Source organism: Arachis stenosperma, chromosome 8 (assembly GCF_014773155.1).
Source record: "Arachis stenosperma cultivar V10309 chromosome 8, arast.V10309.gnm1.PFL2, whole genome shotgun sequence".
Taxonomy (NCBI): Eukaryota; Viridiplantae; Streptophyta; class Magnoliopsida; order Fabales; family Fabaceae; genus Arachis; species Arachis stenosperma.
The window spans coordinates 47667581-47685109 of NC_080384.1; the positions used below are offsets into that span (position 1 = coordinate 47667581).

Genomic DNA, 17529 nt, shown 5'->3' on the forward strand with positions numbered 1-17529 from the left:
TAGAATGATAGTTGGTAAAGAATCTTAAGGGTCGAGAATTAAGACAACAGTGTTGCTACTTTAAGGGAAAGCAAGAAAATGTAAAACAATTGACTTGCCTCACTTGTCGCAGTGGAAGAAATGTAACTCAACTGTTGCTCCAATATTTCTTTTTTTATATATAATTATTTTCTCTTAAAAATTTATTGTTTAGGATAAATTTTGTACATGTAAAGCCGTTAGTATATATAAACATGTAACAAATGCAAAAATAGTTTGCAGGGGTTTGCTCCATGTACACAGAATAATAGACAAGAAAACTTTGTAGATTTTCATGCAAAAATTCAATCTGTCCAACAAAAATTGTAAAAAATATCAGCATGTAATCAAAGAATATCTAGGAAGCCACGTTATCAACTACGAATTTGAGAAAAAGAAAAGTAAAAAAAAAAAAGAGTAAACAACAGAAAATCTTGTTACCTGATGCCATATGGTGATATAGAAAATAATTGATCAATATCCCAATCACTACAGCCAGTGCCCAAGGGAACATTGGAGAGGAAAAACACACCAAAGACAAACTAAATGCATGGTGGGTTGATCTTACCGAAAACATAATGACAGTCTCATTGCATTTTGTGCCACCTGACCCTTTTGTTCCTTCCCTTCTAATTTTTCTTGGCACCCTAGAGTTCTTTCTCTTATCTTAAGGATGTGTAAAAGCTTTTGACACATATAATTTATATACTTCTTTCTAAGATTGTACTCTATATTTCATGTTATTGCTTAAATTGTGAAGACTCAGAATATATTATGACACAACCGACTGTACATAAAAATAAAGATACCTGAAATGTGACACATACAGAAATACCTGCATTTGACACTGACACATATATTCTTATAAGACACGTCATTTTACATGAAATTATAAAAATATCTCTAAAGCACAACAAATATTTTGAATTATGTAATATACACCAAAATATCTAATATTAGACACAATTTTAATTTTACATGCCATATGTTATTTCTCATAAAATTCTAGAGATATTTCTAAAGCACAACAGAATTTGATATTTTGGATTAAGCTAGAGGTATCCGACATATAGTTTTTCATGCCCATTTGATTTATTATTAACCGGTTATTTTTAAAAATTATTTTTTTCTAATAAATATTTAAAAAAAATTTAAAATATTTTAAATTCAGACAAAAAAACAGAAAAAATACACATGTTTCTTTTTTAATGTATTCATCTTCTTTTTACAACAAAATACTCTTTTTTTATAATTAAATCATACGTACTCATTTTTTTAAAAAATAAATTAAAATCACTTTACTTATATTCTTTTGTTTATCCTAAATCAACTTGATCAAATCTTATATTAAATACGAGATAACTTTTACAAGACAAATATCAAATTATGTTTGAAAATTTTTTTATTATTCATAAGTAATTTATTAAAATTGGTTTTTGAAAAATAATTTTCTAAAGAGGGTTATACCTTCATTTTTTAAATTAACTGAAAATTATTTTAAATAATCATAAACGCTGTTAGTAAAATAAGTTTTAAACTTTAAAATAATTATAATATAAATAAGAGAAAATCTATAGAACCAACAGTTTTATTTAAATTTGACTAACACTTAAAGAGCAAAAGAAAAATAAACAATTTTATACCATTAATCTCACACCATTAAAAACACTTATAATGACTAATTAATGATTATAAATTACAAAATTTACTGATCCTAACACTCCTCTATAAATAAACAGATAAAGAATTTTGATTCTGAATGAAATTTAATATTATTGCATTTTGTGCCTCCTGACATTTTGTTCCGTCCCCTCTAATTTTTCTTGGCACCCTAGAGTTCTTTCTCTTATCTTAAGGATGTGTAAAAGAATTTGACACATAATTTTACATCACACATACCATTTCTCATGAAAATCTAGAGATATTGGTAAAAAGCACAGCAGAATTTTATATGAAACTCGCAAGATATTCGTGAAACACAACATATATATATGTTACATATTTATAATAATCCAAACTAGACAGACATTCAGATCTACTAAACGGATATAATAAGATAAGATAGTTCCTACTTCCTAATAACATTCCACAACCATAAAGCTAATCATAGAAGTTCACATTATTTCACATATCACACCTAAAAACACACTTAAAAGGGTAATTGCAATTGGTTAACCCAACACGACAAAGTTGAACATGTGCCGATCCAACTAGGTTTTAACGCCATGTTCATTTCATGTTCAAGTTGTTGTTCCAATTAAACATGGGGTTGCCACTACTTCACAAAGCATAAGAGTAAATGTAACAACGCCCACTTTTCTCTTCAGCCTCAAGTTTGTCTTGTGTTGTAGGAGTTGCAATTCAAGCACTTTTGAGCAATAACATGGTACTTTACGTTACTAGTTCTACCACAATCATTGCAAAGGATCCAAACCTGTTTGAAATAAGAAAAATAAAAGGACAGAAAAAACGATTATTAGTTGTCCCTCATAATCAGAAGGGAAAAATACACGCAAAATCTCAACTACTAAATTAACATAGTCATGGAACTATAACGAAATTCTAAGTATTTATAAAATGTTATTGCAGAGATACTAGGTTAGTAGAAATGTCATTCTAGTCACATACATATCAAGCTTTCTAATTTTAATATGGCCAAAAAATGGGAATTTGGATCCTCTACATTTTGAATTTTCATTTTAGAGAGTAAAGTGTGATCTCTCTCCCTTAAATGATTTTTCTCTCATATTTTCTCTTAGTTCCACCTATGAAATAAATGGTGAGAGATCATACTTTACCCTCTAAAGTAAAATTCAAAATTTAGAGGATCTAAATCTACTAAGCTTTTTATGACACACTAAAGTTTATCTGGGTAATCATGGAATCGTAAGAACTTTTAGAAATCTTCTTCCGTTTTTTAAATCTTTTAAGGGTATTTTGTCATTTAAAATTTTCAAGGATATTTTGCCAGCTATTAAATCTTTAGTGAGTATTTTTATTAGTTTACTTTTTAAAAAACTAATAATAAAAATACATGAAATAGGGGTGTCACAATTGCTCCTCACAATGACAATGATCAGTTGAGCACAATTACCATACCCGTTGACTTTAGAGGAGCATCAGAGAACATAAAATTGGAGAAATTGTGTTAGTTTACTTTAGAGGATCATCGCAAAACATCAAATTTCTCCAATTCCCTCATTAGAGGCATAGAAAATACAGAGAAAACTAACCATTTTATTTTGATATTGTTCAGGCATTGGTGTAGCAGCAATCTCCAAGTCAAACTTTTCCCAAACCTTTGACATATCACAAACTGACTTTGAGCAAAGAGGGCATGCATACCTGAGATGTTTAAAACAATAAATAAATAAATAAATAAACGCAAGTATCAGAACCAATGTTTTGCGATAATCCGTGTTATCAAAAGATTTCCTGCGATTCTTTCTAGTATGGAATGAGTCAATCATCCACTTTGGTAGACTTAAGAGAGCAGATACTAATAAACGAGTTCCAGCTTTCAATACAATACTCACTGTAAATGCTTTCTCATTTCATTCATACAGTTGATATGGATTGTATGTCCACATGGCAAGACAGCGATTTCATCCATCGATTCGAACAAATACTGCAAAACCATCACATTTTGTTGGTAAACATGTGTTAGCACCCAGTGGGGGAATAAATGTATATTGATCGACTTCCGGGAAGAAAATATCAAATTTTAATAGACGGGTTAATAGTCAAAATAGTTCTTGAGAAGTGTGCGTCAAAATTTAGTGATTGAAAGATCAAATGTCTCCTTGGTTCATGAAGGATATAATTGTGAATATGATTGAGCCTTCCATCAATTAGATGATGACATGCGGCATAATCATATTTCTACAAAAATTTAATTAGCAAAGGACTAATTCGAGACGTTTGATCTTTTGAGGACCAAATTGACAAGCATGTGAACCATTTTGACTATTAATTAATCCTTTTAATAGACCAATAGGAGCACATTACAAAATTAACAAAGACAAAATTTAACCTCAAAACAAACAGGACAATCATGATGCATTGCCTTCTCCACACAAGGGTGACTATTTTTCACCAGAGTTGACTGGCAACAACCTTGGAAGAAAAGAAGTGTTGTTAGAATGATAGTTGGAAAAGAAGCTTAAGGGTCAAAAATTAAGACAACAGTGTTGCTACTTTAAAGGAAAGCATGAAAATGTAATATCATCGACTTACCACACTTGTCGCAGTGGAAGAAATTTTCAGATCCTCCAGTTCTGTATTGAAACATTTCAGAATCATTCAATAACTAACGAAGAAAAGTACCCTAGAAGTGCATACAATGCTTTTTGAAGAACATGCACAAGGAAAATGTTCTACTAATTCATACCTGCAAATTCCACAGCCGCCGCAATGGTATTGTTTCTTAGATACCTGCAGCAGATAAAATAAATAATATTATCATCTCGTACATTCTATGTGTCGATTTTTCGAAAGAGTCATTAACTTGGATGTAAGGGATTGTCAGCTCCGGAACGAAATACTCACATCGTCATCAAAAAGCTTGCATATCCCGCAAAAGTACTTCCCCATACAAACTCCACAATTAATGCAGTTTTGCTGAACCTGGAATCAGCAGGAGTCAACACAAGAATAAACTTGGTTCATGTTAAAGGGCCTTCATGAATACTAACAACTCTGCACAAAACATGTTAAAGGGCCTTCATGAAGTGATTAGCTTCAGGATTCCTTTTACCTATGCAGCTTTTTCTTTCTTCTATGGCTATGAACACTTGTGCTTACTCGCATGCAGGAACGGATCAAAAGGGGGCAAGTATAGGCCTTGCCCACCCAACTTTTTTTAACAAAGTTAATTTTTATATAAAGTTATTATATATTATATAATTTTATTTGAAAAATAGAGTAAGTAATTATCTTACATAATTAAATTATTAAACTCAAAAACAAGTAACAATCCTTAAATTGAGAAAAATATTATTGTCAATTACTTTTCGATTAAATAAATTTCTAAATCTTTAAATATTAAATTTTTTTTCTCTTAATTTTCACACCTATTATCATATAAAAATACTTTAATATTTATAATAACTAAAATTTTTTTAATATATTATACTATATACATGAAAGTAAATTATTTTAAAATTTATTTATTTTTCTCATGATATTAAAATTATAACATATTAAGTAAATTCATTAAAACAATTATATTTTATATATTTTATTCATGAATATATTTTAAATGTATATAACAAAGTTATTAGAACAACTTATTTATATTATTTTATAGTATTTTTTATAATATGAAACATAAAAATATAATTTACTATCGTAATAATACTCAACAATTTAAACTAAAAAAATAGATCATTTTTATATTTTGTCGAATCTAAAATAAAAATAAATTGTAAGAACTATGGTAACTTTTTTATATAACAAGTCCTTATTAGTATTTTTTTAATAAAATAAATATTATGATGGTATATATTATAAATATATAATATTATATTTGATTATATAATATTTTAATTTTTGACTCCTGCCGTACCAAATTCCTTCCGTCCATGCTCGCATGCATAAAGGTATTCGTATTTCTCTTACTAGAAAAAAAATAAAGCTTTATCACAATCTGTGTTAATAGCATGATCTTCCCTTATAATTAAACAAGACTTACCTCTTGTTCAGTCCCGCAAAGTGAACATATCACCTAGAAAACAATCCAAAAATATTCAATCGAATTGATTAACATGTGAAATAACAGAAGGGAGAAAGAGCACAAAATTTTTGTGATACTCAAATGATCGGTGTTCAAATAAATAAGCATACATGTTTAACTTGATGACGGGGAAGGTCATGTCTAAGCTTTGGAACAATCCTGATATCATCCTGCGGAGAAACATAGATGGTAAAATAAGTTCCAATTAAAGAGAAAAAAATGGATTGCCACAACATAAGAATTAAAAATAATGATTTGAAAGTCCTAAGTATTGCAATCTGCTACTAAAAGGAAATTGATTGTTTCCCAAAAGTTGTAGTTTGAATCAATTGATATTCACTTCTACACTTTCTCCACAAATATACTTCTCAAATTAGTCTAACGAACACCACCTAAATTTTTCAGATACAAGGCAACTTGAGGAAAAAAAGGAAGATGAACTGACCTTTGCCTCATTATGACAACGGCGACAGTGAAAAATCTCGTTGCAGCAAGGGGCCCTAATACGGCATCTTCTCCGATAATGTTGACATCTGCAGAAAAACCTAAAGTTTCAACAAAAGAACTGAGACAAAAATATGCAAACTAAGTGAACATGAGATTTTACCCGTATTCCATATATCCTCTCTCTTGCAAGTCATTGATCTTTTCATGTTCTTTTGATTGACCCAATTCTTCTCCGTGCATGCGCTCTGTATTTGATGACAGATTGTACACTTCTCCCTCGGATGAGTACATTATTGTCGCCTCCTCCATGACAACATATGCAAACCACTGTATAAAAAGGCTTAGAGTACATTATTGGACTATACATACTGATGATGGATGTGACACAACAACCACCGACTGCTCAAAGATAGGGATAGCTGGGATGTGACACATTCACATATACCTGCATCAGACACTGACACGTGTTCTTATAAGACACACGTCATTTTTCATGAAATTGTAAAAGTATTTCTGCAGTACAGTAGGTATTTGATACATAATTTTACATGCTAAGTGCTATTTTTCATGAAATTCTAGAAGTATTTATGAAGCACAAGAGAATTTAGTATTTTGGATTATGAAGTATGATACATAATTTTACATGCCCATTTGATTTATTATTAACTAATCATTTTTAAAAATTATTTTTTCCTAATAAATATTTTAAACAAAAAGCAATTTAAAATATTTCAAATTCAGACAAAAAAAGAAAATACACATGTTTCTTTTTTAATGTATTCATCTTCTTTTTACAACAAAATACTCTCTTTTCTATAATCAAATCATACGTACTCATATTTTTTTATGATAAATTAAAATCACTTTATTTATATTTTTTGTTTATCCTAAATCAACCAAATCAAATTTTATATCAGAATAAAAAGTATTTATAGAATAAAAAATATTAAATCCGAGATCATTTTTACAGAATTACACACATACAATAATTCGAATCAGGTTGATTCGAATTACACTCTGATTTATTAAAAAAATTAATAATTTATTAAAAAATTTATTAAAAAAATAATAATTTAAAATTAAAAAAATATATTTTATTTCATCCATTAAAAAAAAGCTAACAAAATATTTAATTACGAGATTTTTTTAAAATATTAATGAGCTATCAATTCGAATTCCATACAATACTCTTTTGTCCATTTTTAACTGTTCATGAATATTTTTTAATAAATTTTTTTAAATTATATGGTGAGATATTACATTATTCAAATTACACATGAGGAAGTTCGAATCGCTCTGTTTCGAATTATATGGCGAGCAATTCAAATTCTATACAATACTCTTCTGCCCATTCTTGATAGCTCATGAATATTTTTTAATAAATTTATTTTAACTATACCACAAAAAAATATTTTATTCTATGTAAAATAATTTAAAAAATGGCTTTAAAAATATTAGAAGTACTATAAAAATTTGTAATGTTCTAATGACTTAGGTAAATACATGCATGTACACAAATTTTAAATAAAATACTCTACATAGTCAATAATAATTTAGAAATTAAAAAAATATTTTATTCCATCCAAAATAATTAAAAAAATATTTTATTCTATACAAAATAATTTTAAAAAAATGGCTTAAAAGATGTTATGAGTACTATAAAGTTTATAATATTCTAGTGATTTAGGTAAATACATGATAAAAATATATTTTTTTTAATTTCTAAATTATTATAGACTATGTAGAGTATTTCTTTAATGTCCTAAGTCATTACAAATGTTTATAATACTCCTAACATCTTTTAAGCCATTTTTAAATTATTTTGCATAGAATAAAATATTTTTTTGTGGTATAATTAAAATAAATTTATTAAAAAATATTCATGAGCTATCAAGAATGAGCAGAAGAATATTGTATATAATTCGAATTGCTCACCATATAATTCGAATAAGAGTGATTGAACTTCTCCATGCGTAATTCGAATTATGTAATATCTCACCATATAATTTAAAAAATTTTATTAAAAAATATTCATGAACTATTAAAAATGGACAAAAGAGTATTGTATGGAATTCGAATTGATAGCTCATTAATATTTTAAAGAAATCTCGCAATTAAATATTTTGTTAGCTTTTTTTAATGCATGAAATAAAATATATTTTTTTTAATTTTAAATTATTATTTTTTTAATATTTTTTAATAAATTATTAATTTTTTTAATAAATCAGGGTGTAATTCGAATCAACCTGATTCGAATTATTGTATGTGTGTAATTCGAATCAGGTTGATTCGAATTAGTGGGTGTGTGTGTTTGTGTGTAATTCGAATCAGGTTGATTCGAATTACATGCAAATCAAGTTCGAAACAACCTAATTCGAACTATATAGAAATATGTATCGGTTGATTCATGAAATAATTTTTGGTTTGGCGGATTTGTGTAATTTTTTGCTCTCCTTGACTTAATATAGTGATTTGCCCTGACCTTTACCTATTATTCCGTTCTTCCAAAATATGTAGTAACTAAAAAGGAAAATGGCAAGTTACTTAAATTAAAGAGTGAGGTTTGCAATAAGTTCTAGGCTAAATTTTTTTATATCGAAGTAAAAGTGGTGATATATTTTAATATTATAATTTTTTGTGTTTTTTAAAAGGTGAAATCTTATGTGCAGTCGACTTCACTTAAAGTTGATTGCTGTGAGAGCTGTTAGATAAAAATTTAGTCAAATCATTTAACAACCCTCGTTTATCAGTTTCACGTGAAGTCGACTGCACCTGAGTTTCTACTTTTTTAAAATTGTGGAAAGTATGGGTCCGATTTTTGTACTTCAAATTTTTAAATTTTCTAACACAAATCGGACGGTCCGATTTGTGTACCTCTAGAAATCGGACGGTCCGATTCCTGTATCTCTAATAAATCGAATTTAATCGATTCCACGTTTGAGAATAACACCCAACAATCCACTTTTTTAAAAAAATACCACTACCATTCCAATATTAAAAATAAAAAGTTCTAAGTTCTAAAAGTTTTCTAACATTCTATTTAAATGTGTGTTTGAATTGTGGTTTGTCGAATTAGAGTTTGAATAAAAGTGATTTTATCAAATTGATTTTGGGTAAAAGTAAGTTTGTGTCAACATGATTTATGTTTGGCAATTTTATACTAAAATTGATTTTGATAAAATAAATATTATTTGGATAATATTAGTTAAAATCACTTTTAGATAGATAATTACTTAAAAGAACATGATATTAAATTATAATGTTATTTTTTATACTCTTTCCTTATATATTTTTTATATAGTATATTTTAGTACTCTTTTTTAGTACGCTATAATTTTTAACTATTATTATTATTTATGGTTAATTTGTTTGTTTAATTTATTTTACCTAATGGGATCAATAAATTCTATTATAAAAAGATAATAATAAATATAATACACAAAAATTACAACTATAAAAATATATATATAATGTCAAATAAAAAATATAAATAATAAAAAAAACTTACATAGAGAGAAATAATAAGAATTTGCAATAACACGTATAAAAGATAAAGTTGGTAAAAGAAAAATAAATGTTAAATGTAGTGGCTAAAAACCGTTAGTGCAACGAGAAGTTAGAAATGATTGCTTCTTATAAATGTGATTTTGTGAACAAAATCACTTTTGCATTTGTAGAAAATAAAATTAGCCAAAAAAATTAAAATTTTCACGAAGCTGTAACGAGCGTTTTTCCTCTTTAAACGTAGTTGCCAAACACACCTTAAGTCATTAATGTTAGCTTAATATTATTCCGACTTTGTAGATCTATTAATAAGTTTAAGACAAAACAAAAATGAGAATATTTTAAAACATTAGAAACGTAAATATGATGAAAATATTGGGAACAAAAATAATAGATAGAAAATAAATTTTAATTTTATTTTTTAATAATATTAATTTTTTACGGTACGTAGTTATTCAATTATTTTAAATTACACTTAATCACATTACTTTCATTCTAAATAAATTTATTTTTTATAATTTTACTTTCAAAGTTTTTTACTCTTAAACATTAAAAAATTTCGATACATTAGAGACAAAATATACAATTTATACTTTATTGTATATGTATCATTTTTTCTTTTTTGCAAATTTATTTATTAGTTATTCTACAAACATTTCATGATGAATAAAAATCTTTAGGAGTAAAATTATAAAAAAAAATAAATTTATTTAGAATAAAAGTAATGTGATTAAGTTTAATTTACTTAGATATGGTTAAAAGATAATTGAATAACTATGTATTCTAAAAAATTGATATTACCAAATTGATATGCTTAAAAGCATCATTTTTGTCCCCCAACATTTTTCGTCTATTTGAGTCCCTAACGTTTCAAAATCATATCAATTTTGTCCCACCGTCAATTTTGTTAACAGACTTCTAACGGCATGACAACATTGAGCCAATTTTAAAATTTTAAGGACTTAAATAGGACTATTTAAATGTTAGCAATAATTTTAGGACTTACTCCAAACGTTGTGAACAAAAATGATAATTTACTCTAAATAAAATAATTGGAAACCAAATTTATCATATTACAATTTTCTGTAACTTCATACTTATTTGCAACTTTTTTATAATTACTAGCAGTTCAACAAGCACTGTCATGCCTGTTCAGCCACTTTTCTATTGAGTAAAAAAAATTATATTTTTATTTTTAAAATTATAAATTTACTATCAATAATTAAAAATAAATTATAAAAAAATAAAATATTTTAAATTATTTAATATATGTAGAATGTATAAAATAAATAAGTTTAAATTAAAAAATAAAAAAATAAGTTGTTACTATGTATAACAAAATCAAGATAAAAATTTACTGATATTATTTACAAATTAATTATTTATATATTAAATTTATTTATTTTCTCAATCCTATTTAATTTGAAATAAATTTAAAAATTTATATTCATATTAAAAAAATTCTTTTAGAAGATACATAATTCTAATAGATAAAAAATTATTTCTTTAATCTTATATTGAACATCTTTAATTATCTTAAATTTTATTATTATTTTAAAATTATTAATTTTTATTTTTATTATATCATTTCATCATACTATGCACTATTATTTTTTCTTATTATTTTTTCATATGTATAACTATTATTGTCTCTCCGTCACTATTATGTTTCCTTGTTTTATTGTCCTTCCTTGTTTTCTTCTTCTATTAACCTCAACCGCAATCTATTACCACCATATCATTATCGCAGCTCTCATTTTTATTTATCACTTTGATTCATACATATCCATTGTATTAATTTTTTAGTTGTTAAAGATTTGTTAAAAAAAAAGTATATTCTTGTTTGATTTAGATATCTAGATGTATAACTATTATATAAATACTTATTTTTCATACTTACTTGTTAAATCATATTTTATCATTTAAAAAAAATTAAGATATCAAGCATTCAAAAATTTGGTATAGAATAATAAAATAAAAACAAAAAAATTCATAAGTTATTTAATTTTTTTAATATATAGAATAAGTGAATTTAAATTAATTTAGGTATAATACTAACAATGAAGATAAAAATTTATAAATATTTTGTAAATTTATTTATTTCACCACTACTCGATCTTATATTAGCTTGTTCTCTCTTTCTTCCTCTATTTTTTATTCTCTTTCTATCTTCTCTTCAATTGCATTTAGTTACCATCATATATTAGTTCATGATTATTACACTCAAGAGTGAATACTAATTTAAAAATAAAGTTCAAAAAGAAAAAGTCTCATAACTCTTATGTGAATTATTTACACTCCTATGAATGTAACGAATGAATAAATTTAACTTTTTTTTATTATGAGTAAAGTTTTTATTATCTAATGCATATAAATTAACATATTTTTATTATGATAAAAGTTGAAAATTAAAATTAAATGACATTGGTACTTTTTTGGTTTAATAAAATTAAAATAAAGTACAAAAATAAGAATAAAAACTAAAAAAATAGATGGCTTTAGAGAAGGATAATGTTAAATTTTATGTGATTATGTATGGGAACAATGATTTATTTTATTATATTTATTTTTGTACCAAATAATAAAAAAGTTAAATTTTATGTCCGTTTTTTATTACTTATTTTACTTATTTATAATTGTTTAAATTAGACTTTATAGTTATTAAGTCATGTTTTCTTTCAACAAAAAAAAATAGTTATCAAATTATTTTCATTTTTTTATAAGAGCACATCTATTATATCATGATTTTAATAATTAATGTAAAATTTAAAAAATTAAATAAATATATATTTATTTTTATTCATTCAATAATGAATTATATATATTCCTATACTCAAAAAATAGATTTAACTTCTTTTATAATAAATAATTTTTCAATTCTTTTTTATTTATCCTATAAAAGTTAAACATTAAAACTAACGTTAACACTTTTTTATTAATAGAGCTAAAATATACATAAAAATAAACCTGAAATAAAAATAAAAATACAAAATTTTGAATCCCAAAATATAAAATGGTTATAAGATAAAAAAAATTACTGAAATATAATTTTTATAAGGTATTTCATGAATGAATTTAGATAAATAAATATTATATGTAAAATGAATTTTAATATATTGGTACAAAAATTATTATGTATAACTTTTTTTTAAAATATATTGTCCTTATTAAACTATTTACTTTTATTCTTTTAAAAGCATATCCACAATAAAAATAATCCGCATGAATAATTAACCTCCAATAAAAATTTTTTGATAGAGTTGCTATAAAAAGTGTGTGGAAGTTTTTTTATTCCACGTCACTGCCAAGTGTATGGGAGAAATTTTTTTTAATAATAAACTTTTTTCGGCTAATATTAAAACTTAAATTTAGACGACATTATATATTGTGTAGGTATCTAAAGTATATTAAAAAAGTAGGATAACAATTTGAAGAGAAAAATTATTCTTTGAAAATTTATTTTTAAAAAAATTTTTCTTATTGAACTATTTTACTTTTATTTTTTAGAAATATATGCAAATAAAAAAATCTGCAATAATAATTTACATTCAATACAAAAAAAATTTTTATTATACAGTAAAAATAATCTGAGATGATAGATAGTAAGAGAGGTAAAAGATAATGATAGAAGTTCTGCGAATGTGAATTAATGAGATAGAGAGAACATAAATGTATGTGAGAAGAAAGAAGATAAGGCAGTGAAAATTTTTTAACATAGAATAACTAACATCTAGTGGGTAATATTAGAAAGGGTAAAATTGAAAAAAAATTTTGAACTCCAAAACAAATTTTGCCATTATATATTATTATAGATGATAGAATTTCTCCCCTACATCTGTTAGTTAGTTACATAAAGAAACTAGTTCCAGTACCACAACTCATCTGCCCTATCTCATTTTCATCTCTATTTCATTCATTGTTATAAAAAAATCATGTGTAACTTCTTTCTCAATTCTTTATTCTATTAATTTACTTTTTAATTTATTTTATTTTTTTTTTCAATTTTTCTTACTTCTATTTCTAATTCAGGATGCACTTCTCTGTATGGAACAATTATTATTAACATAAAAAAATAGTTATTATAACAAAAATAAAAAAATAGTAAAATAAAAAATAATGAAAAAAATAGTTATTATAATAGAAATTAAAGTTGTCAATCATGCAATGGAACTATTTTAATTCGAAAAGAATAAAAAAAATCTAAATCTAAATTTATTAGATATTAAATAAAATAAAATTACATAAAACGTTATTATTTACCGTATAAATTAAATAAAAAATTACTAATATTTTTAAATAAATATTTTATACAACAACTGTCGAGCAGAAAGAATTGAACATCAAACTCCCATATTTTTTGTATATTGTTTTGTTACAGTATAAATAATAGTTTTAAAATTATATAAATATTTTAATATAAATTATTTAATATTGTTAGAGCTAAAAAAAAATTAAGAGATAAAATTAATATTTTTTTTAAGAATGATTATTTTTAAAATTATAAATTCACAATAAAAAACAAGAGTACATTAAAATAGTACCATAATAGTCACCAAAAATAGTACCATAATAAAAAATAATTCAAAAGATAAAATTAACAAACTAATGAAATATATATATGCACAACTAACCAATATTATCATCATTCAGTATATTATTTAAACCAATTTTAATACTTAAATATCTAAAAACAAATGATAATTTATACCCACTAATATTATTACCGTTCTATCTATTACTTGAATTTGGACCAATTTTACTATTACTATAAGTACCTGAATGTTTGAAAGTAAATCTATTACTGGCACGAGATTAATGTATTTTTAAAATATATTAATGTATTCAATAATATTAATAAGAGATGAGATGAAAACTAAGCAATGAGAGTGGAGGCCTGGAGGCTAAGCAATGAGAGTGGAGGGCTGGAGGCTCGACAATGGGTTTGTGGGTGTCTGAGTGAACTGGTGAAGACTAGGATTTGACCGATCGATTTTTTATCGATTTGGCAGTCTAATTCCAATTTTTTAATTTGGCGGTTTTTTTCTGCCCAAACCGTGTTTATCAACATTTTTCGGTTCGATTGACCAATTTGAACTAATTTTCAGAACATTGATATAAACCCTTTAGACACTCGCCAATTTGAAATTAAACGTAATCCGTTACTGGTAGTCACAGTTTACATTAAAATGGAGTTAGACAGAAATTGCTATAAGCTATAGCAATTTTTGAAGGAAGTGTAATATACATAAACAGTTGCTGTCTATGCATAGATGAATTCTATGAACAATTTTTTGGCACAATTAAATATAGTTATAATATAATTAACATTTGAGAGCTGAAATGATAATATGATTATTTATCAAATAAGAAAAAAATACTATTAAACTAGGAACTGAAGGTGGTATTGCATGGTAGCAACAATAAGTTTAATCTTACATATTTTTTAACTATCCCGAACACGCTGTTGACTGAGATTCATAGCATGCTCTTGCAATTTTGGTAGAGTAAAAAATGTGCAAAACGAAGAATGGCTTGGATTAAATGAGACACAATGACAAGAACGAAGAAAGATAGAGGGCTGGGGATCAAGGACCTAAGGACGCAAAATTTGGCTTTATTGGGCAAGCAATGTTGGCGTCTAATGAAATACCCTAATTCTACTCTATCAAGAATGCTCAAAGCTAAATATTTCAGATATACAGATTTTCTACATGCAGAGATAGGAAGTGTACCGTCGTGGGGCTGGTGAAATGTTCTTGAAGGGTGCAAAGTGATTGAGAAAGGTTTGATATGAAAAATAGGTTCTGGTACTAATGTTCGCATCTTTCATGACCCCCGGCTCCCACCACCAGTGCCCCTTAATGTCCCTCAAAATGCACTTACAATCCCGCAAAATCTGCAAGTGTCTTACGTTATTGCGATACTAAATCCTGATAGAAGTTGGAATAGAAATCAGATTGAGTCAATTTTTTCAGTTGATATATGCAATAAATTTTTTTCAATCAAACCAACAGAGGAGGGGGATGAAGTTAATTGGTGCTGGACAAAATCTGATATATATATAAAGTTAGGTTAGGATACAAAATTGCTTATGGATTCTTTCATTCTCCTACTTCATTGAGGCCCCAGAACATACAGAACAACAGAGTCTGGAATAGCATTTGGGAATTGAAACTACCTCATAAAATTAAGGTTTTTCTATGAAAAAGTCTTCATGAAAAACTTCCGGTGTTGCAACAAGTTCACAACTGGTTCGCATCCACTCCTACCACTTGTCCAAGATGCATGTTAAAGGCTGAATCAATTTCTCATGCTTTGTTCCAATGCCCCCTGTCTTCAATAATATGGAACCTAAACTTAATAACCCCTGACCTATGGATGAGAGAATAAGAGACCTTTTTCAATTGGTGGCAACGAGTCTTATCCTGGACAGTGACTCAATTCGACGGTAGACAAAAGACCCTCTTCATAGCGACGCTGTGTTGGAGCACTTAGAAAGCGAGGAATCGGTGTGTTTTTTAGAAGGTAATAAGTTCGGCACCAAAGATAGTGAAAGAAACCAGCAATTTAGTGCGTAAACTCGTGAACCATACCTGATAGATACTGCTAATTTTCTTTACTCTTACTTTACTCTTTTCTAAATTCTTAGTCTTTTAGTCACAATTTGTGATAAATGAGAATATCCAATTTTTTTGTACTTCTTTATGAAAACACTTTTATTTTATATTAATAAAATAACATTTATTTTTGAAAAAAAAATCTATCTCTTAAGTTAACTTCATTATAAGATTCTTACACATTATCATTTTAAAAGTTTGATGAAATAATGAATTCAGTCTCAGTTTGGAAACTTTAAAAGTTATTTTTTTTTTGAGTTTTTAACTTATGAAAAGTAGTAGTATTAATATTTGGTACAATTTTTAAAATTAAATTATAGTTTTCTAAAAAACTATTTAAGTGCTTATGAAAAAGTTAAAAAAAATAATTTCTCTCGTAATAAAAAGCTTTTTATCACATTTTTTTAAATAAATAATTTTAGAATTAAAAAATCAAATAAAAAATAACTTATTTATAAGCTACTTTTAATATAAGCATTTATTATTTAAACTATTTTTTTAAAAAAAAAACTTAATTAAACTGTTTACTCAAACTAAACCTAAATAAATAATTAACTTGCAGCATTCAATGTAATTTACCATATATCGGACATAAGGACTTAATCAGCCCATATGCTTGCTACTTACGAAAATCGATTTAGATTATGCCAATTTGGACCCTAACATCGTGTTAATTTTTTTTTAAAGAAAAGTATATTTTTATTTAACTAAACAGAATTATTTGGGGTTTTGGATTTAAGTTTACTCACAAAAGTAGTTAAATATTTTTATCAGTCTAATTAATTCTTATTCCAATATATAAAAAAGATTGATATATTTGAATTAGTTTTTATCTCAAACTCATGTTTTGATTTTCTCTTTTAATTTTTTCCACACTTTTGAACAATGAACTCTAGATCACTGTAAAATTTAAAAGAATTTTAATGGAAGGACTCCTAAAAAAAGAACCCGCATTCTTCCTTTTCTTTCTTCTTTTAAGTCACTCAAATTCGTTTCTATCAACTTGTTGATTGTTGCTTGGAATCCAATTTGCGTCTTGTTAGTCAAATTAATTATGATTTATGTTTGAATATATATATAAGAAAAATACACTGAATAATTATCTGATTTCGTGAATGAATAAATTAACGGAAACGAATCTAAACATAATTTCAATCGATGTTAATATACTAATCAACATAGTTACTTTGCTAAGGCAAACTTTTGAAA

The 17529-nt window shown here is 25.8% G+C and overlaps 1 protein-coding gene across 1 annotated transcript; it reads right to left on the minus strand.

Moving 5' to 3' along the window:
- Window positions 1-1992: 1992 nt before the first annotated feature.
- LOC130946528 (probable E3 ubiquitin-protein ligase RZFP34) lies at window positions 1993-6492 on the minus strand. Its single transcript, XM_057875295.1, has 11 exons — window positions 6360-6492; window positions 6198-6285; window positions 5863-5922; window positions 5711-5743; window positions 4567-4644; window positions 4409-4452; window positions 4255-4295; window positions 4052-4134; window positions 3555-3646; window positions 3252-3363; window positions 1993-2452 (listed from the first exon to the last, which is right to left on the minus strand). Exons 1-11 carry the CDS (start codon window positions 6488-6490, stop codon window positions 2348-2350), a joined length of 867 nt encoding a protein of 288 aa, XP_057731278.1. The 5' UTR covers window positions 6491-6492; the 3' UTR covers window positions 1993-2347.
- Window positions 6493-17529: the final 11037 nt, after the last annotated feature.

Coding starts and splice junctions, on each gene's coding strand:
- LOC130946528 (XM_057875295.1), bottom strand. CDS start 6,490: ATGTACTCATCCGAGGGAGAAGTGTACAATCTGTCATCAAATACAGAG. Junction 4,645..5,710: donor TTTGCGGGACTGAACAAGAG/GTAAGTCTTGTT, acceptor TGCTGATTCCAG/GTTCAGCAAAACTGCATTAA. Junction 4,296..4,408: donor GGCGGCTGTGGAATTTGCAG/GTATGAATTAGT, acceptor GTTTCAATACAG/AACTGGAGGATCTGAAAATT.